This window comes from Anas acuta, chromosome 2, assembly GCF_963932015.1.
Source record: "Anas acuta chromosome 2, bAnaAcu1.1, whole genome shotgun sequence".
Lineage (NCBI taxonomy): Eukaryota > Metazoa > Chordata > Aves > Anseriformes > Anatidae > Anas > Anas acuta.
In genome coordinates, this window is record NC_088980.1 from 85608339 (window position 1) to 85630413 (window position 22075).

The 22075-nt window shown below is 37.8% G+C and overlaps 1 protein-coding gene across 1 annotated transcript in view; it reads left to right on the forward strand.

Moving 5' to 3' along the window:
• ABCA13 (ATP binding cassette subfamily A member 13) overlaps window positions 1–22075 on the forward strand; it is a 191189-nt gene that overhangs the window by 91405 nt on the left and 77709 nt on the right. The window contains exon 41 of the mRNA XM_068671052.1: window positions 2373–2463. Coding sequence (XP_068527153.1) covers window positions 2373–2463 — 91 coding nt within the window. The remainder of the gene's footprint in view (window positions 1–2372; window positions 2464–22075) is intronic.

Sequence of the window (22075 nt, forward strand, 5' to 3'; positions counted from 1 at the left end):
ATGTACGTGTAGTACTGTTGTCTGCTCATGGATGTGTTCATAGGAGTCTGCATGCCTTAGTGCAAAGATCTAATACAAGCACCTGCAAAAATGTTAAACACTGCTTCATTCCATGTGTTGCTTACATTTCAGAGACTTTCATGTGTCTTCTATGTTACTTCATCTGTTACCCTTCACAATTTTGACTACTGTTTTTGCAGGTGCTTTTTGAAAATAAATTGACAGCAATCAATTAACACTTTCCCACCCTAAAATAGCTAGAATACACACAGGATTTGTAGGATAAGAGGTTTCAGAAGTGTTGCTAAAATATCAGTGGACAGAAGTATGTATTAGCAAAAGTTTTTTTTTTTTTTTTTTTTTTTTTTTAAGGTTTCATTATGTCTTCTCTTCAACTTATGTAACATGATTAAAGAAGAAAAGATATGTCTGTAATCCCAGAAGGAATTTTGATGCTGAACTGAGTATGTGCAGGCAACAACCTGTAGTGTACACATTATCCTAGCAGGACAGGAGCATTTCCTTTGTGGTTTTAGCCTGTTCAGTTTGCCTTGGTTCACTTGACAGAATTGGTGTGCAGAGGAGCCATTGGCAAGCAGGCCCAAAGCAACAAATTAGAACATGGCTTTGGGCTGTCAGGATATCCCTCCAGGGTTTTATAGATCCATGTCAGTAGGAATTTAGTTTCTTCTAGCCTTACAGTTTCTAATGGCCAAAAGCATTTCCTGAAAGTTGGCAGGTAACAAATGCAATCAATAATTGCTATTAAAAGGCAATTATATTGACTAAGCAAAATAAGGTTTATGTAACATTCAGACCTTAGCAAATCAAGAAATATCTTTCCACAACAATAAAGTACTTCAAATTGACCTTGTTTTATTGTCTACAGTATGAGCTCCTTAGAAACGAGGATTTTTTTTTATTATTATTTATTTATTTATTTGTTTGTTTATTTATTGTTCTAGCTGGTATCAGGTTCTTTTGTGGAAATAAGTAAATGATTCTTTAATGCTTTAGAAAAGTTTTAGTGTAGTTATAATCAGAGTCCTGCAGCTCAACCCAAACACAGAAGACAAGGCTTTCATCGAGAGAAAATAAAACTTGGCTTCAATTTTGCTGTTCAATTAGAGATGATCACAGTAGCTGTATTTTCTTTCATTTATTTATTTATTTATTTATTAATCTGAAGTTCCCAGGTCACTGTTTAAATTGCAATTCAGGTGAAGTTAAGAAATTTTTAATTTTATTTTTCATTTCAGCTTACAAGAAGTGGGGTGGGTATTAATAGCTAAGTCACTATGAAAACAACTCCAGGCTTTGTGAAGGCTGAGAGACTGAGAAATGAAATTCACTTATATGAAATTCAAAGGACTTTATGATTAGAACTGCGAAACAGAATTAATCACACAGTAGTGGGTGTAACACAAATCTATTAAGCAAAGACTGTATACCATGTAAATAGATCTCATTATTGTAAAGTTGGTGTGATCTGTTTATTTTAATATTATCATTAGCTTCTTTCTGATGTGTATCTACCCCCCACTTAGGAAGATTCAACCCTTATTACTTTAATCTAGTGCGGATTTTTAGATTATTATTTTTATTAAAAAGAATAAATATTTCCAGTGTTTCCCACAGGGATTTTAGGTAACAGGATCTTCATTACATCAACAGATCAACAGGTCTTCCATCTTGGAGTATACATGCTAGTGGTTTTGCTATTAAAATGGATTAATTTACCTACTTTTCATATTCAGTGTTAGAGGACCTTTATGAGTTGTTGTGTGGCAATGGAGATGGTGAGATTGCCTGACTGCTTCTAGAAATCTATGGATAGTTCCTAGACCACTATGGATTCTCAGTTCAGCAGGATTTTGTACATTAAATCTAGTTGTCCTGGTACAACTAGAACACTAGTAGCAGTTGCAGTTGTGCCCACAAATTTCTAGCTACTGTATCAGAAGAGGCTTGGAGCTGTACTTATACACTTGGTAAAAACTGCAGTAACTGAGCACATGCCACAGCTTAGGAGAATAAAATGTCAAATAAGGGCTGCCAGTTTGCTGAAAAGTCTTTGCAGATAGATGGTGATTGGGACAACAGTGCTTTGCGTAGGTGCTTCTGCATCTATTGGTATTTATTCCTTTCCCCTTATTCTCAGGATACCTCTTCTGGAGAGTTTGAATAATTTTATAGTCATACTCCAGCAGAGTGGCTAAAACAGCCACTACTACTGTCTGACTACATGGATCACTCAGCATGTAGTTTAACAAAAACTAGTTTACAGAAAATGGAATCTAATATATTATTATTTTTTTTAATTAATTCATTTTATTTATTTATTTATTTATTTATTTTCTATTCCATGAAAGGTATTTCTGAAGCTACTGCAGGACTCGGAGAAGATACCATTTGCTCCACAGACAGCACACCTGGACAATGCAAAAGGTGCTGAATCTGCCTGTAAGTAGGAAATTAGATACCTTCTGAGTCAGGCAGATTCATAAAGATCACAAATCCGAAGATTTGCACAAAGATCTCAAAGTTGAGTCATGTAAAAGCATATGTAGAATACTGTCTGCTACCACCTGGTAATTCTTTTTTTGAACACGTTAAGTGATTGTCCTTGGGTAGTAGGTTTTTATATACCTTTTTTTGATTCATCTCTTTATCACTTTGCAGTTGTCTTCCCATCCTTCTAAAATGTGTATACATGCACAGAAAGCTTCTCTTACTGAATCAGCATTAACATATTCCTTCCTACTAATCCCTGGCAACTAGTTACCCTCTTTAATTCTTACTCTTAACGGATAGATATTTCTGAAATATACCACAGATATATAACCTGTGATTTACTAAAAAGGTATTATTAATTTCCTTCCATGTTCAAAAAATAATAATGAAATAAAAGATCCGTTGCCCCCCATGCTAGATGATTTGTCCTCTCCAGTGAAATGATATTTCAGGTTCCCTTGTTCATTTGTTTAAAAAAACAACAAAATCCTTTATGCTTTTTACTTTCCCGCCCTGCAAGCCCAGGAAGGGCTCCTCATTAACATTTGTGAAAACCTTAGGAAGCTTGTTCTCCTTAAATACAAAACTCTGCTAAGAAATCAATAATGTAATGCCTTGCAAAATGCCAGCCTCAGTTTGCTAGTGTTGCTCGTGCAAGCTGACTGATATTTTCTCATTGTTCTTTGCATTCTTATGCCTCTGTAGTTAAGTATGATACTCTCTTCGTATTTGATGAAACACTTAGATTATAGACTTCTTGGGTTAGAAGTACAACATTTTATTCTATATGTACTGCTTTTAGTTCTGTTTTTCTAGAACACGGGCACGATGAATCCTGGTCTATGAATGACCTTAATTGTTGCAGTAATGGGAATAATAATTTTGACTCAAACTTGTATTATTTTTTTTCTAATAAATTCCATTGCATCTGCCAGTAATGAATAATCAGTGCCAAGAAGTGTGGCCTAAGTTGAGTCCTTGCACAAAGTGCAAATCTGTTTGGATAACTTTTTGAGAGGGTCTTTTAGCTGGGCTATTTCAGTCCCTGTCAAAGCAGTAAAGATATAACTATATAGCAAAAAAACCCTCACTAAGTACATAACATATCCACACCTGTGAGTGGTCAGAAGTAGACTTCTGTTTAAAATATAGCTTTAACTAGCCCTTTATTTTATAATTAACATTCGGTTGTGCATTTATTCAAGGCTCCGCTGGGATATCCAAACCTATTTCAAATCAAAACAGTCTTCTCCACAATGCATTTTTATTAAGAATAAGATTTTATTGTTCCTAAAGTAATGAAAAACAGAGTATATTGTACTTAACAACTTGGTATCTCTTATCATCCACATTTCAAAACACATAGTTTAGTTTTTTATTATTATTATTATTTGTTACATTGATTAAAAAAATAGTAATCAGAGGCTCTATATGTTTTAGTCTGATAAATTATAGTAAGAAAATGTGATGATAACGCCATTTCTTTGGTGATGAGAATGGTAGAAAATTGTCATTCAATGCAGATGACTGTCATTCATCATTAAGGACAGTTGTGAAGTGTACGCATAAGGAATCTGGGAAATGGTCATGAAAGGTATCCATCATTGTCAAAGTTAACTAGAATACTCCACGGGCAATAGCTTGACCTGTATAATTTTGTCTTTGAGAGCAAATTCAAAGGCAGTCAAACCTGTAGTTAAATGAATTTTCAAACCCCCCTGGAGCAAACAGCTGGAGTATTGGGAAGATCACAGAATGCTGCTATTTGATTCATAAAAGAATTCGCATTAGAGAGGTCCATTGACAAAGCACAAGTCAGGGGTGTTAGATATCCTTTGATGGTATTGTGCCCTTGAGAAGACATGTTTGCATAGAAACCCAAACACTGTCTTTTGTCTCCCAGAAAAGGTGGTGCACTGGACCAGTGTGTGTGTCCCCTCTTAAATAAGTAGAGAAAATGAATAAAATCACTGCATGATTTAGGCTGATGGTAATGCCAAAAAGAGGCAAGACACATCAGTTCAGTAAAACACAATAGCAAGTCACTGAATTTAGACCTTCGATACTTTCTACTCATGTTTTACAGTGAGTTGTTGTCCTGGATCTGGCTGGGATGGAGTTAATTGTCTTCATACCAGCTGGTATGTTGCTTTGGCTTGAATTTGTGACTAAAACAGTGTTGATAATACACCAGTGTTTTAGCTATTGCTGAGCAGTGCTTGCTATGCCAAGGTTTTCTCTTTTTCCCACTCTGCCCACCTCCCTGTAGCAAGTAGGCCAAAGGGTGGGCAAAAAGCTAGGAGGGCACACAGCTTGGACTGGAGGCTCGTCCATGTCCCATGCTGCAGAGTGTCAATCTCATCAATAAAAACTGAGGGGAGTTTTTTCTTGGGGGGGGGGGCAGGGGGATTGGCTGTACATCAGTCTACTTCTGGGAGATGCAGAGTGATTGCCTTTGCATCATTTGATTTTTTTTTTTTTTTTTTCTTTCTTCTTCCCTTCCCTTCTTAATCAGTTATTAGATTGGCCCATGAGTTTTCTTGCTTCTGATCTCTGTGTTCTCTCTGAGAACCTGCTGGAGGATGAGAGAGTGTTAGCAAGCAGCTGTTTAGATGTAGAGCTTAGGGATATGGTTTAGTGGGGACTGTTAGTGTTAGGTTAGAGGTTGGACTCGATGATCTTGAGGTCTCTTCCAACCTAGAAATTCTGTGATTCTGTGTGTGATTCTGTGTGGTGCTTAGCTGCTGGCCAGAGTCAACCCATCACTTAATGTAGAATACATGTATACACAGAATTATCTGCCCCTCTCTAAATGCTAATGTTAGAGGAAGGTAGCAGCCTAATAATATAATTGTAATGCAACAGATATAAAAAATAATAATTTTGTTAACTCTAAAGATACAAAACACGCTCAGTGTAACTTCTACTGTTTCACGTTTCCTTTGCAGAAGGTTTACTCAGTTTTTAAATTTTATTCTAAGGAAAAAAAAAATCAACTTGGAATTAAACTCACCTTTTTTTTTTGTGGGGGGGGGTAAGAACAATTAAGATTTTCTTTTTAAGTCAGGGTACGCATATGTGTGCAGACATAATACATGCATATATTATAATATGCACATGCATAATTAATTTCTACACAGCTGGGGCACATGATTGATGGCTATTGTTTTGTAGATGCAGAAAAAAGAAGGATAGACAGCTTGTAATGGCTGAATGACAAAATTGCTGGAGCCAAATATCCTTGGATATTTGGAAAGACCAATTCTACAGAGACTAATAAAAATTATCATAAAATACAGCAGGCAGTGTATGCACAAAAACAGTCAGTAGAGCTAAGAGCGAGTCTAAGTGGTCCATAACTAGTCCATAGCTAACCATGGATAAATAACAAAATATTCTGAGCATACGCAAAAATGGACAATAGGGTAGAAAATGGATTCAATGTATTGTTAAGACATTCGTATATCTTGCTGAAGAGCCAAATGAATTAATTTTGTTGGATATTATGTTAGACATTTTGGGAAATACCAACTTTTCATCAAAACTCTTCTGGAAGTAAAGTACAATTGGAACCTGGTATGTCAAAGTTTAAATGGAACAAAGCTATAGGAAATTCAAAATAGATCAAATGATATATTTTTTTTTGACACAGTGATATAAAACATCATAGGGACTGATTGTGGCAATATAAAAAAAAAACAAAACCCAAAGAGTGATATAATATATAACATGAATTGTTTATAGATGCACTATTAAAGCTTATACATTTGTAATACTTGGGTAAGTTAGCCACTGAAAGTGTTGGAGTAGAAGCAAGTTGATGCATAACTAATTTTTGTGGTTACTTAATACTTTCTGTGAAGCAGCTGGTGTTAGCCATTCTGAAGGCTATTACGCAAAATGTTACATTGTTCCTATTATTATTTAAGAGATAATTTACAGTGCTTATAAAAGCAAAAAACAAAACAAAACAACAACAACAACAACTGAAAGCTAATTTAATTAAGAAATTGTAGCTGATGAACAAAACATAGTCACCATAAGGAAACATTAAACTGAAGGGCTTTCAGTTTGGTTTCATGGGGTTTCACTCTGTTGACTATTTTCATCAGTGATACTGAACTAGGTATTTTTCTCATCAGAAAAGCTGCAACTGCTGCAAGGAATTGGCTGAATGGTAATGATGATGAGTTAGATCAGTCCTAAAGAGTGATTCAGACCTCTGGAGAAGCTGCATCTATTGTAAATAAAGCATGTTTTGATTCAGCCATATGCTGGACGTATCTACATAATAGGGAGTAATATCATAGAAAACACTGACTTTGAAAGTTATCTGCTAATCCTTGTGAAAAAGCATTTTAAGACAGCATTGTTAAGAAGATTAATGTTTCACTTTAGTGTATGAAAGGATGTGAAGAGGTCATTTCAACTATCTGTACAAAATTGATGGGAGCCATGCTACAATAGTATGTACAACTTTTGTGTCCATGTTTTTAAGTTTCAGTGTTTCTAAGGAAAAGTTGAGAATTTGGAAGGGGAATGGAAAAGAGTTAATACTGGAGGTTGGAGGTGAAGTCTATGTAAAGGTACCATTGGGACTCAGTTAATGTAGTGTTGTAGATTAACCTAGCAGGCAGCTAAGCACCACACAACTATTCACTCACTTCACCCCCTACCACAGTGGATTTGGGGAGAGAATTGGAAAAAAAGGGAAAAACTTGTGGGTTGAGCTAAAGACAGATTAATAGGGCAGGAAAAGAATATTAACTAATAATAACAATGATAAAAGAATATGGAAAGCAAGTGATGCACAATGCAATTGCTCACCAGCTGCTGACTGATGCTCAGACAGGCCCCAACCAGCAACCCCACCGTAGTCAGTCCCCCAGTTTTATTGTTCTGCAGACACCGTATGGCATGGAATATCCCTTTGCGCCAGCTGTCCTGGTCCTGTCCCCTCCCAGCTCCTGGTACATCCCCTGCCATCTGCTGGCAGCCAACAGGAAAGGCTGACAAGGCCTTGGTTCTGTGTAAGCACTGCTCTGTGACAAGTAAAACATCAACATATTATCACCATTATTCTCATCCTAAATCCAAAACACAGCACCATGCCAGCTCCTTGGAAGAAAATTAACTCTGTCACAGCCAAAACCAGGACATTTAGTCTGTCAAAAAAAGAAGATAGGTGATTTGTTTAAAGGCCCGAACTTTGTATACATAGAGAGTATTTTCTATTAAGGTATGGTTCTGTTATAGGGGCAAAAATGATAAAGGGGAAAAAAGGAAGAAATGAAACAAATAGCTGTAAGCTAAAGACAGGCACTTCTAGAAGTTAGTTAACAATTGGAGTTTGTCTACTCAGGGAAGCATGTCCCCTCCCCTGGTGCATTTGACACAACTCTGGGGCCTTTGTAGAAAATATGCTACAGTTAGAGGTGTTATTGATTTCTGCATGTTGGTAACAGAGTGGAATTTGATGTTTGCTGACTGGTGATCAAATGGTTTCTTCTATTCTTAGTGCAGAGCTGTTAACCCACTATGGCAAAGTGAGTTCCCTGTAATTACACAATAAGGGCTCACTGTGTATTTGTTGTGATATACTTGAAGTTGTATCACAACATCTGTTTTTAAATGGAACTGTCTTCATTCATTTCCCTGTAAAATTCACTTAAAAGGATGTAAGAAAGATTTTAATGTGCCATCCTGCAAATTGTGACATAATTTCTGAGTAGAAAAACATGGACAAAAAGTAGTTGTGGCTCTGTTTGAAAAAGGTAGCTTCTGGCATGAAGACTAGTATTTAAGTTGTCAGAATTTACACTCACTACTGATGAGAAGATGCAGCACACTTTTCAGTCTTCTGGTGATTTAGCAGTACAGGTGATACTTTACCACAAATTCAGCACTCGACACTGAGAAAGAAGTGTCAAAATAGCTTGTCTAGAAGTCTTATAGATACTGTGTTTTCCTTCAGCTTGCTTATTGTTGTTTTAACTAGTTTCTTAGAGGAAATTTTTTGATTCTGGCATATGTTGAAAACTTAATTTGTCCTCTTTCAGTTCTTTAGTTTTATCCTTGTCAACCCTAAAGCTTGCTTCTTTTTTCTTTTCGTCACATGTTCAGGTGTGTCTAAAGCATAGAATGAGGATGGAGTGTCTTTATGATGCTACCTATCAGTAGCCACAAAAAGATTTTTCATCTTACAAATCAGGTCATCTAACTTGGTTAAAGTTTACATAAATCTGTTTTCCGCGTAAATGCATAACTGTAACTCCTTATTTTATCCTTCAGAAAGTAAGTAGTTAGGATCTTACTTTCAAATGTGTTTCACTTGTAATCCATTACTTCCTTCTGTCATCCAAATTTTTTTCCTACCAATTGCTTTCCTTGTTGTTGCTACTTGGTCCTTTTCCCCTTCTCATCCACAGTATATAGATCTTGTCTCTTTGTTGAAAGGGTTCATACATTAAATGGCTAATAGAAAAACAATTCAATGACAGCTGTTTTTCAGTAAAGGGAGATATTACTACAATGCCAAGAAGTCGATCCACTTCCTGTACTCCACCTCCTTTCTACCCTCACATTTGTGTCTGTATTGCTGGTAAACAAAAGAAATGAACCCTGCCTGCCTGCCTTCCTCACAGAGGTCATTTGCTTCCTGCAGCCCTAGAGTAAAAAATAATAAACCACCTGCCAAAAAGTGTTCTCAGTTTAAAAGTGTGACTAGTATTCTGCAAGGACTAAAGCGCCAGAGAACAAAAGGATAATCCCTTCTGAAATTTCTACTTTGAAAATCATTAATTGCTCATGAATATATTCTGCTGATGGAATTGAGTTAGTTCCGCTGAAAAGTCACCCTTGTGAGTTAGTAACTGCTTTCCTTCACAGTGTAATTTGATATTTTTCCTTGCCCTTAAAATGTATGTCTCATTTCAACTGAAAGGTATACTTGAAGAAATGTGTTGTGCTGTAGACCTAGTTCCAGACTTGAAGTTGTGGTTTGAAGTTTACTGAAATGTTCAGTTTCTAACTAATTAAAACTCATGAAGAAAAGTGTTGCGTCGTCCCATCTTATCATGAAATAGATGCTGCCTTTTCTGTTCTGCTTAGAGGAAACATGATCATTTAGAGAGACTTTTTTTTTTTTTTTTTTTTTGGGTGTGGGGGGGGTCACCAGAATTGATATGTGTGTAATTTTCATGGTGATAACTGTGTTGAATTTCTACATATCTCCAATGTCTTCTAAACAGAAAATTGTATTTGATGTTAAAACCTCTTACCTCTTGCTGTCTTATGCAAATATTTTGAACCTGATTTTTCCAATAACTTGCTGCCTTGTCGTAGTCATAATCTAAATTGTTGGATGAGTTAGCTATTAGTAATGCCTGTTTCAGGAATAGCACAGTTCAGAAGCTCATCCACTATGCTCAGGTATTTATTGGGGATGAAGGACAAAAGATACAGATACGTGTGGATGCACTAAGAATGCTTTATCAATCCAAATGTAATTGTTAGTACATGAACTTCCTTAGCACCTTAATTGCCAAGTGACCAATCATGTCCCCTGTGTAGCTCTTCTGTCTTGCATACTAGCCCTTTGATTTCACCTTGACAGCATGCTTCTTCATACAGGCTGTTTTCACTCAGACTTGATAGTGCTCCCTTCTGGCTCTCATAAATACATGAGCTTTCCAACCTTTCCTTGCATTCAAGGTTTTCTTTTCATTCCTATATTTTGTCTAGGCTATTACAACAGCTACAGACAGGCAGAAGGTATTGCTTGCCAGTCTTTACAATCTTTCACAGTATTTTTAAAATCCTCTCTTTTAATGAAATATTCAGGAGGCTTGTTCTCTACTCTGAAGGACTGTTTGTCTTCCATTTCATGCCATAATGATTCCTAAGCAATTCTTACCAAAAAAAAAAAAAAATAGGAGAGAGAGAAGTAGAACTCTTCCTCAGAAGATAGATGAGATGAGAACTGGTAGACAGGATTCCTGTATTGTTTCTGCTTTTGTGAATGACCTTGTCATTGTGCTTTTTTAGCGGTATCTTTTTTTTTTTTGCCTTTTTTTTTTTTTTTTTTTTTTTCATATTTGCAACATCTCCAAAAATCTGTATTCAACTGCAAGTTAAAGAACGAGGTGATGGGTTCCCTGGTGTAACGTTAATGTGTTTTTTGCCACACCTATAGTAATATTTGCTTCTTAGCTTAAATAGCTTCACCATCCCTGGAGGTCTTTAAAAGACGTTTAGATGTTGAACTTAGCGATGTGGTTTAGTGGGGGACTTGTTAGTGTTTGGTCAGAGGTTGGACTCGATGATCTTGAGGTCTCTTCCAACCTAGACAATTCTGTGATTCTGTGATCCTTTTTTTGTTCATGCTCTTGCTGTTGCTCAGTAGTATGAGTTTTCCAAAGATAGCATTTACTTCTAATGTTCAAGATGAAATGATTATTTCTGTCCTTAATAATATGGGGCCTTTCTATTGGAGAAAATTTTGACTCTTGGATAATTAAAACAGCCTTAGATATAATGTCAGAAAATGTTTATTGTTTATGACTAGACTCCACAGCTGAATATTGTTATCATTTTAAATCAATGATTTTTGTTCTTCTGAAGGCATCCTAGTCTGCAGACATTTTTTTTCAGTCTTGCTTATTACTCTATTTTATGGGCCCCTTTTTAATGTTAAAAAATCAATATGTACACTTGAATCACACTTGGTATATATGCAGTACTGTGGGTAGGACTCCAACTCATGGTTGGGCCATATCTTTATAAAGGGATATCTCTGAGTTTAAAGAAATGGTTGTTTCCTATTCTAAATTTAGCTTTAATAAAGGGAATGGAAATACAGCGAAGGGGGAGAAATGGTGTAATAAAACTTAACGTACTGTGAAATAGGATGATATTTGTAAATCAAGGAGGCTCTTTGGTAAAGAGTTTACAATACTTTTTATGAACATTATAAAACATCAGCATCAAAAGCTCTATGTTCACTCATCATGTAAATTATCAATCACAAAAATGTACAAGGTGATTTAATTTATGAACTAAATTTGAAACACTTTTCTGAGGGGAAACAAGCACATTTGACAATACAGATGACATTTTTCTGCCAGCCTGTCTGTGTTAAGCTTGTTTATTAATTGTTATGAAAACAAAGGCTTTGTTAATTAATTCTGTATTGCAAGAAGTGGCCAACGTAAGTCACAAAGCACAATATATTTAATCACCTCTGAATGGATGTAGGGGAAAATTCTAGTCATATGGGAACAGATTTTAAGGCAAATGGTGGTGTGAGTATCTTGCATCTTTAATACATTTGGATAATAGTATGAACCATCCAAAGCATGTTGGGCAGGCTACTAATTCTAAGAATAATTTATTTTCTAAACAATGATTGTGAGGGTATGGCAGCGCTGAAGTAGTCAGTGTGACTATGTAAGGAGCCCTTTTCTCTTAGGGATTGCACAATATAATTGGAGTATGAGTCACCTCAGATTGATGAGGTTGTTAATGTGAACTCCCACCAGCTTCAACACCTCTGGGCCTTCTCTTTCTAGAGTTAGATTCTCCTCAAATGAGAATCTCGTTCTCTCTAAAGAGAAGATTGATGAGGCTACAGCAGAAGTTTTTGAAAGCATAAAGGGAATGACCATAATTCATGCACATGCAGCCAAAAAACTTTGGGTTAATCACCAGAGAAAGACTTCTAGTGAGGAATGAAAGTGAAATAAGAGGCTAAGTTTTTATGTAAATGATTTGGAGTGTTCAATGTGGAAGTATAGTACATGGAATATATAGTTTTAAGTATAAGTTAACTGTCTGATGTAGAAAATCTGTATCCAGCAACTCTGCAGTGGTCTCTCAGGGTCCTGTCACTCTGAATTACTGAGCACAAAAAGAAATGGCAGCCTCACTCATTGCACAGCCTTCATCCTCCAGTCAGTGCAATAGCTGAGGCAGTAGTAATGAAGTAAATGAGGCAGAAGTAAATCCTGGTAGTTCCTTGCATTGTTTTAAATTACAGGTTAAGTATCTAATATAGAGATTTTATTTTTTACAAGTGTGCCTGTGTGTATATTTGCTTATATATATTTTATAGATGATGATGTATGCACACGTACATATGTGTACAAATATTTTAAATCATTTTGCTTTGTTAATGCTGTTGCATTGCTGCATTATTTGCTGTTACAAATGTAGATCCTTTAACTTCAATCATGTAAATAACTTAATGTAAATAGTCACAATTTTTTAAAGAAATGATTATCAAGACAAGGAAAAGTATGCTTACTTTTCCTTCTAAAACAGAAAAAGCTTCATGGAGTGTCTGTGTTCTCTTGTCTCAGTTATTTCACTACAAAAATTCTTTTTGCATTACAAAATCCCACAAAAAATGTTAATTCTGGATTGATTATTGCTGTGATTATAGAACATGATTTTGAAACTTCTGTGTGCTTTCTTCTGAACAGGTATTGCAGTTGCAAATTGTTTATATGAATCATAATCATAGAATCATAGAATGGTTTGGGTTGGAAAGGACCTTAAAGATCGTCTAATTCCCATTGGCAGGGACACCTGCCACCAGAGCTGCCACACCAGTGGCAGGTTGCCCAAAGCCCCATCCAACCTGGCCTTCAACACCTCCAGGGATGGGGCATCCACAGCTTCTCTGGGCAACTTCTTCCAGTGTCTCACCACCCTCTGAGGTGACATTCTTCCTAATGTCTATTCTAAATCTACCCTATTTTAGTTTAAACCATTGACCTATCACCACATGCCCTTGTAAAAAGCCCAGCTTTCCTGTAGGCCCCCTTTAGGTACGGGGGGCAAACAAATTTTGTGTTGTTTAGATGGAACCAATAATATTTCTGTTGTGATGTACTTAACCAAGTAAGAGTGTAGAAAGTGAACATATATAAGAAGGGTAACCCCCCTCCCTCCTATCCCCCCCCCTTTTTTTTTTTGTTAATAACATCAGTTTTCCTAAGGCATTTTAGTACTTCAGCTTAGCACTTACGATTTAATTACAGAAACATTGGATTAACTTCAGTTGTTGTGCTGGTATTTTCCTTGTTGGGAAAATTATTGTCTTTGCATTGCTGAGGTTGCTGATAAAGTTTTGAGCTGGAGTATTATTTAAGATTTCTTGATTTATTTGGATTTCTGTTTCATACTTTTACCACTAGAACAACAGGAGTAATTGCTAGCTTCTTGTTTTCAGGGGAGGGCATTACCAATAATCGCATATATGGTTTTTAGATTCTGTGAGAGGACGAGATTTTTATTTCTCAGAGCTAACAACAAACTGGTTTAGGAGTTACAGAAAAAATATCCAGAGTAAATTCAGTCAGCATGCCAAGCAGCCAGCACTTAGGGCTGCACTTCCTTTTGCTAATTGTTCAGGCAATAATTTTATACAGGTTACAAGGTGACAACTTGATAAGATTTGTATATTGCACTGCTGCCAGTTAATTCCTCATTTGAAATATATAAGTGCAAGTTTACAATATATAACCTTATGTTGTACTTCTGTGATTGGTGGTAATTTCCATCCATACGCTTTTTTTTTTTTTCATTTTCTGTTTCTCTGTTCTGCAATTTGTCCAGGTTACCATATTCATTGGAGGCATTAGGAAAAAAAAAAAAAAAAAAAAAAAGAAACAGTTGGCTCTGTTAATCAAGATCCCAGTTTAATACCACTATTTATGAGCTACCAGGATGCCTGAGGACAGAGAATATTCATCAAATACATTTTTCAATTGTTTGCTATAGCTGTGGGTCTGAATAAAACAAGCCTCTTGAAAAACTCAGTCATCTTTCAGTTTGGAATTGTTTCCCTGCAGAAATTGTGATATGATTTTATTATTAATAGAATAACTCCAGTAGAGATAGCATCAAAGATATTCTTAACTATGGATGATGCAATACATTGGACAAAGTACTTTGTTCAGAGTAAGCCAGTTCTTGCCTAAGTTGTAAAACTTAAAGTGTCTAAGTGTCACCCTTGTCTTTTGAGGTGACATCCTGGCCCTGCTTAAAAAGTTTGCTCCGTTTATTGTCAGCTTTCTTTGAGCAATTTTTGGAGGCTTGTTCCAGAGTGCTTCACACACTGACTCCAAAGTTTTGCCTACAAAGGCTGCTGACTGCAAACTGAGCAGCTGCATAATAAAATTAATCTGCACTACAAAACTAGACAGCCACAGCTTAAACAACCCCTTGCTAGGAAGCAGGTTACCAGTGTGAAGTATTTGAAAACACCAGGTTCAAATATATAGTTCCCTCAATCCTTGCTATATTTAATCTGTCAAATTTGAAAATACTTTGTATTTAATATTTAGTATTAAGTCTTGAATTTAATGTTTTATGTTGAGGTAGAGAGAACATTCAGCTTGTGCTTTTTTTTCTGCTCTTTCACTAAATCATAGAATCACAGTCATAGACTCATTTAGGTTGAAAAAGACCTCTAAGATTATCAATCTAACCATTAACATAGCACTGCGAATTCTGCCACTAACTATGTCCCTAAGCATTACATCTACGCATCTTTTGAATACTTCTAGGGCTGGTGACTCTTCACCAAACACAGCAGAACGAATGTGGGTTGTAGCCCTATTGTTTAGATTGGAATCAATCTTGAAATGTTATTACCGTAGTCTAGAGGCATGGATTGGATGGTTTAGTTTAGCCTTCTGAGTGCTGATTTACACTTCTGTGGGGGTTTTACTCAGAAGGAGAAGTGAACTCCACCACAACTGGTCTCTTTCTCCCCCTCCTCAGAGGAAAGGGGGAGAAAATATGATGAAAAAGGCTCAAGGGTTAAGATAAGGACACAAAGATCACTCAAACATTATTGTCATGGGCAAAACAGAGTCAGTGTAGGGAGATTAGAGCAATTTATTACCTAGTACTATTAAGCTAGAGAGGTGAGAAACAGAGAAAGCAAACTAAAAGGACCCTCCTCCCATCCACCCTCTTCCACCTCCTCTCTCCAGGTGGTGCAGGGGAATGGGGAATGGGGGCTGCAGTCAGTCCCTAAAGCTTCGTCTCAGCCACTTCTTCATGGTCACTCTCTGCCCCTGCTCCATGTGTGGTCCCCACCACGGGATGCTGTCCTTCCCAAACTGGTCCTGAGGGGGCTGTCCATAGGCAGCAGCTCTTCAAGAACTGCTCCCACGTGGCTCCGTACCACAGGGTCCATCCCCCAGGAGCAAACTGCTCCAGCACGGGTCCCCCACGGCTGGGCGGCAGCTCCCCCCAGACCCCCTGCTCCTGCGGGGGCTCCTCTCCACGGGCTGCAGCTGCGGCCCGGGGCCTGCTCCTGCGGGGGCTCTCCGTGGGCCGCAGCCTCCTCCAGGCCACATCCACCTGCTCCACCGGGGGCTCCTCCACCCACGGGGGGGCTGCAGCGTGGAGATCTGCTCCATGGGGGACCCATGGGCTGCAGGGGGACAGCCTGCTCCACCGGGGGCCTCTCCCTGCACAGCCTGCAGGAGAACTGCTGCTGTGTGCCTGGAGCACCTCCTGCCCTCCTGCTTGCATTGACCTTAGGGGCTGCAGGGTTCAGGGCTGCTTCTCACTCCTCTCTCCCAGCTGCTGTTCTGTAGTAGTGCTGTTTCTTTTTTTTTTTCTTTTTTTTTTTCTTTTTTTTTTTTTTTTTTTCCTCTCCTTTCTTAAATCCCTTTTCACAAAAGTACAAACAACATCGCTTATTGGCTTGGCTCTGGCCAGCAATGGCTCCTGTTGGAGCTGGCTGAAACTGCATCTTATCTAATATGGGGCGGCTGCTGGATTCTTCTCCCAGCCTCGCCTCCCCCTTCCCCCCCCCCCCAAAGGAAAAAAACAAACAAACAAAAAAAGCCCACCACAAACTGAAACAAAACCAGCAAAACCCTTGCTGCATTAACGCAATACAGCTTCTAAAAGGAAAAGGAAATTATCTCAAAAGTGAATGATGGGAGCAGTGCATTCAGCACTATGTTCTCTATCAAGACCAGACTAGTTTAGATGGACCTTGGTTCAATGTGCAATAACCCCTTTCTGATTCTCTTTGGGGTTTGCAAGATAATAGGTAGGTAGGTAGCACCATTGTTTACCATTTCTTTACACTCCTGCAACAGCAACAGTTGCATGCTTCTGATGGGAAAAGGGGAAGAAATCAAGTATTTTTTACTATAAAATTATTCTACACAAAATCTATTTAATAAATGAAGTAGGTGCTTTTACCATTCACTAAGTGTTACAATCCAAAATGACTATATGCTCACATGAGTTGCTTTTATGGGTACATGCTTATTACTTTTGGTATTAGCAAAAATAACAAGTGGTATTTTGACATCAGCTAACACTTCAGCAGAAACTAAGGTGTTTTTTTTTTTTTTTTTCCTAGCTTTTATGGTGGTTATTATGGTTGATTATACTACCAGTGGTGCCTTGGAAACCCAATCTAAAGTCAAGTTCTGTTGTTCCAGACACCTCGTGGACTAATAGTAATAAAAAGCAGATTCTCACTTCCTTTGACAGCTTGCAGTCTACTTTTAAGTCTGAATGCAATGAGTAGATAAAACAGGCGTATAGGTTGGGAAGGTAAGATTTATAAACAACATCCATACATTAAAAGCAGAGAACTTAGTTTATTGACTTTTTAGTTACCATATTTACCAGCTAAATGTCAATTGGACTCTTGCTTCCCCAAGTTTTCCCTTAAATACATGGTGAGTGCGATACACATCTGTTCTAAATTTCTTATCTATTACCACATATGAGGTGTTGTTGCATGGTGTGACATTTATACTTCGTGAGGCATACTTTTATACTATGCCTGTTATTTTGGTATGAGTGATGAGAAAGCTTAATGGATTTTTGCAGTGGCAAAATCCATTAAGGCAGGGTATTCTTGCATTAAATAGAAAGTGAGAAAGTGAAGACCATCAGAAAATGCTAAGTATATTGCAGTATCTGTTATATGTGAATTTAAGAGGGTGGGTTACCTTCTTTGTATTACAGATACCTGAATTAATAATTAATACTTCTTATAATAGAAATATAACATGCATACTATAAATCGTCATAAATGTCTGAAGATGTAAAGGAAGGGAAAATTTCAATCATGTTTAATTTGTAACCAATTTGTGTAATTGATAAGAAATATTTAGCTTTCATATAATGGTGCTCAGCTATGTGTCTGTGTAATGCAGGCAGTAGTATATTCTAAGTTTGAAAAAGCACAAGTTCTTGATAAAAAGAGCTGAAATTAAAGGATGGTGTTCTGTATGTGGATGAGGCTCCAGCATGCCTGAAAAGAACAAGAAAACATTGAGTTGGATTCTTATTTACACTAGGAATCTCCTGTTATGATTATTTTGTAGATATTTGCAAGTGTACCTTTATAAAACATTTCTTATCTTTTATATTATGATAGGAAAGGTATGCAGCTTCTACAATTCTTCCATTGTTGATTTAATTCAGGTTGTCTTTGCTTCTTTCTTTTGTGAATCATTTTCACGTAAGAGTGTGCCTTCTGTTCTTTCCTAACATGCTCCAATTTGCTTCATTTCAGTGGTTAAGTGGGGAACTTCAGCTGTTATGTGCTCTGAGTCATTCAAGTCTAAAGATGGGATGCGTGTTTCCCAACTCTGTTCACTTCATGTCTTGGCTTCTGTCAGTTTTTCTTGCTCATGCTTATGTAGTAGCTACATACCATGTTATTTAGCAGAAGAGGGAATAAATGAAAATTGAAATGGACTTACTGATGCTGGACTGCTGTAGGAGGAAGTGGTCTCATATGGACTCTCTTCAAAGTTCACTTAGTAATCTGTAAAATGTTGAAGAGGTGAGGCAGTGGGAATTAATATTTTTGGGGTACTCATGCTGTAGAGATGCCTGTGGTGTCAAAGGTGTGACTGCATAGTTTCACCTCTAATAGATTAACCTGTGTCAGCAATGGCAATATATCAATTTAAGGAGCTGTTGATAATCTAGATAATGATAATTCAGTTAGTATCCAAAAAACTAACATTTTGGCATGTATTGTCTTGCATTATATGTTTTTCAGATAATGATAGTGCCTAGTGAAACACTAAAAAAAAAAAAAATGTGAAGGGTGGGGACAAAACCCACTATACGTCTGTTTTGTTTCTTTCCTTTTCTCTAGTGGATATTAGCAATGTATTTTCTATTGCCATTTAATTATGTACCTTATGTGAGTCTGTACAACGTGTTTTCTACTTGCAACAAACCTGAATGAAAATCCTAGGTGTAAACAGTGATGTCCAGGATCAAATGTTGTTGCTTGGATTCACCTCTGTCTCTAGTTTGTTAGAAACAACAGCAGCAACAAACGCCACAGAGCTTAGATTTATTGTCTCTTCCTTGTGTTACACTTTGCCTTCACAAAAGCACTTTATATTCCTTCTGGAGACTATGCTAAGGCACACAGAAAATAAGGAGGTGATCAGTGACATTGAAAATTGCTTCACTAAGGGCAGATCATGTCTGACATATCTGGCCTTCTACAATGGGGTTACAGCATTGGTGGGTAGACGAAGAGCAACAGTAGATACTGTCCCCCATGATATCCTTGTTTCTAAATTGGAGAGACGTGGATTTGATGGATGGACAACTCGGTGGAAGGAAGTGGCTGGATGGTCATACTCAAAATGTTGCTCAGTGTCCAAGTGGAGATCAGTAATGACTGATGTTCATCAGGGGTCCATACTGGGACCCATGCCATTTGACATCTTTGTTGGTGATGTAGACAGTGAGACTGAGTGCACTCAGCAAGTTTGCAGATGACACCAAGCTGTGTGGTGTGGTCAACACACTGGAGGGAAGGAGTGCCATCCAGAGGGACCTGGACAGGCTTGAGAGTTGGGCCTCTGGGAACCTCATGAGGTTCAACAAGGCCAAGTGCAAGGTCCTGAACCTGGGCTGAGTCAATCTCAAGCACAAATACAGGCTCGGAAGAGAATGGACTGAGACCAGCCCTGAGGAGAAAGACCTGGGGGTGTTGATGAATGAGAAGCTCAGTGTGAGCTGGAAATCACAGAATGTTAGGGATCAGAAGGGACCTTGAAGGATCATCTAGTACAATCCCCCTGCTGGAACATGAACACCTAGATCAGGTCACACAGGAACACGTCCAGGTGTATTTTAAATGTCTCCAGAGAAGGAGACTCCACAACCCCCTGGACAGCCTGTTCCAGTGCTCTGTCATACTCACCATAAAAAAGTTTTGTCTCCTATTTAAGTGGAACCTCATACGTTCTAGCTTGCACTCATTACCCCTTGTCCTACCTTTGGATATCACCAAGAAGAGCCTGGCTGCATCCTCCTGACACTCACCCTTTACATATTTATAAACACTAATAAGGTCACCCTTCAGTCTCTTCTTCTCCAAGCGAGAGAACCAGCTCCCTCAGCCTTTCCTCGCCAGGGGGATGCTCCACTCCCTTAATCATCCTGGTGGCTCTCTGCTGGACTTTCTCAAGCAGTTCCCTGTCCTTCTTGAACCGAGGGGCCCAGAACTGGATGCCATATTCCAGATGTGGTCTCACCAGAGCAGAGTAGTGGGGGAGGAGAACCTCTCTCGACCTACTAAGCACACCCCTTCTGATAGACCCCAGGATGCCATTGGCCTGAATGCAAAACATATCCTGTACTGCATCAAAAGAAGCATGGCCAGCAGGTTGAGAGAGGTGATTCTCCTCTCCCCTTCTTCTCTGCTCTTGTGCAAACCCACCTGGAGTACTGTGTTCAGCTCTGAGGCCCCCAACGTAAGAAGTATGTGGAAAGAGTCCAGAGGAGGTCCTCCGATCAAGACAATCAGAGAACTGGAGCACCTCTCTGATGAAGAAAGGCTGAGAGAGCTGGGGATGTTCATCTTGGACAAGAGAAAGCTCTGGGGAGATGCTATAGCAGCCTTTTGGTACCTAAAGAGGGCCTACAGGAAAGCTGGAGGCCAAACCATTCATAGAATTCTATGGCTGTATCTTTCCTTTAAGGCAGTGAAAGACAGATACGTTTCCTCTAGTACTCTCATCTCTTTAAGTATAATGGTGCTTAACCAGTTCTTAAGTCCCTTACAGGTTGCTGTGGGTAGGCCTGATGTGAATATTCATTTCTTCTAAATAGAAAACTAGGTAGTTTGAATGAGGTTTGCCCTATTCCTTTCCTAATCTTGCCTACAGATGAGTTTTTATTCATGCTCATTTCTCTGCAGAATGCAAAAATGAGTGGCTTAAGGAGGTTACAAGTCTGCCATTTGCTGTCTGTCTTGTCTGTCCTTTTCTGTCGATTTTTTTTGGGTTGTGGGTTTGAACTGGGGGGTGCAGGTAAGAGTATTCAATATGTTTTTCAAAATATTTTTCTGGTTATGTTGGTTCTTTCTAGGATTTCCATCACAGATCAGTTGTGTATTTCGTGCTGTTCTCTCAGTGCACTACACATTGCTAAAATATTAAACATGGCATCTTAAGCAATAAGAATGTGTTTGATAAAGGAAGGAAATTCTCTGATCAGTCAACTGTCTGGCTTGAAGAGATTTGGTAGATTTGAGTTGTGAAAGGGGATTCTTTACAAGATTGTTTAGTGACAGAAAACTGTGCTTTGGCTTTAAAATATGTTAATTTTACTGATGAGGTCTACAGGTACCTAGATCTCAGTTATTCTGTCTTAATGATATTCAGGCCCACTGAGACTCATTCTGAAGTCCAGGGCCCAGAATATGAAGTTGAATTTTTAATTTTTGGTTCTACTACTAACTGTAGAGCAGTCTATAAAGATTTTCATAATATTTGTTCTGAAATTTTAGGACTAATGTTCTGTTTCCCTGATATTAACTATAAGAGTTGGAAAGCACCAAGAATCTTTTCCAAAATATAAAGGAGTGTCTGGATGGTTGGGAAGTACAACTTAATTGTGAACATAATTGCACTTCCTGCATTTAATTGCAATCATAAGTCAAGAAAGACAGCTTCTAACATTTGGGTCAGATTTTTAATTTTATGATCTAAATTATTAATGAGAATATTTCCATAAGCTTTCTGCATAAAAACTGACTTCATAACAGAGAGGTCAGCTGGTCTTATTCTAGTCTTCTAGACTGTATGATTACCAGTCATAATCAGAAATTGTTCCCATAAATTTGTGCTCCGTTTATGGTGGTAAATTACTTACACTCTTTATAAAGCAAAATATAATTTTCTAGGTTCTAGTTAAAACAAAAGTAAAGTAGATACTGCATATAGGATTATTGAACATGAAAGGTTAAATGTCAGATGTATGGATAAATATTATTCAAGTTCTTATTTTTCCGAGTGTTTTAATACCTAAGGAATCTCAAAAGTTATATTGGGTACTGTGTGTCTACAGCCAAACAAAATTGTACAATGCCTAGAAAACACAAGTGATCAGTACAAGAATGCATAAAACTATTGTATAAATCAGTAGTGCTTGCACTTGTGATAAGCAGCAGTGCTGAACACAGTGTCTCAAAACTGATACAGCAATAATATAAGAGGACTTGAGGCAAGTGGTGGAGGTTGATTAGAAC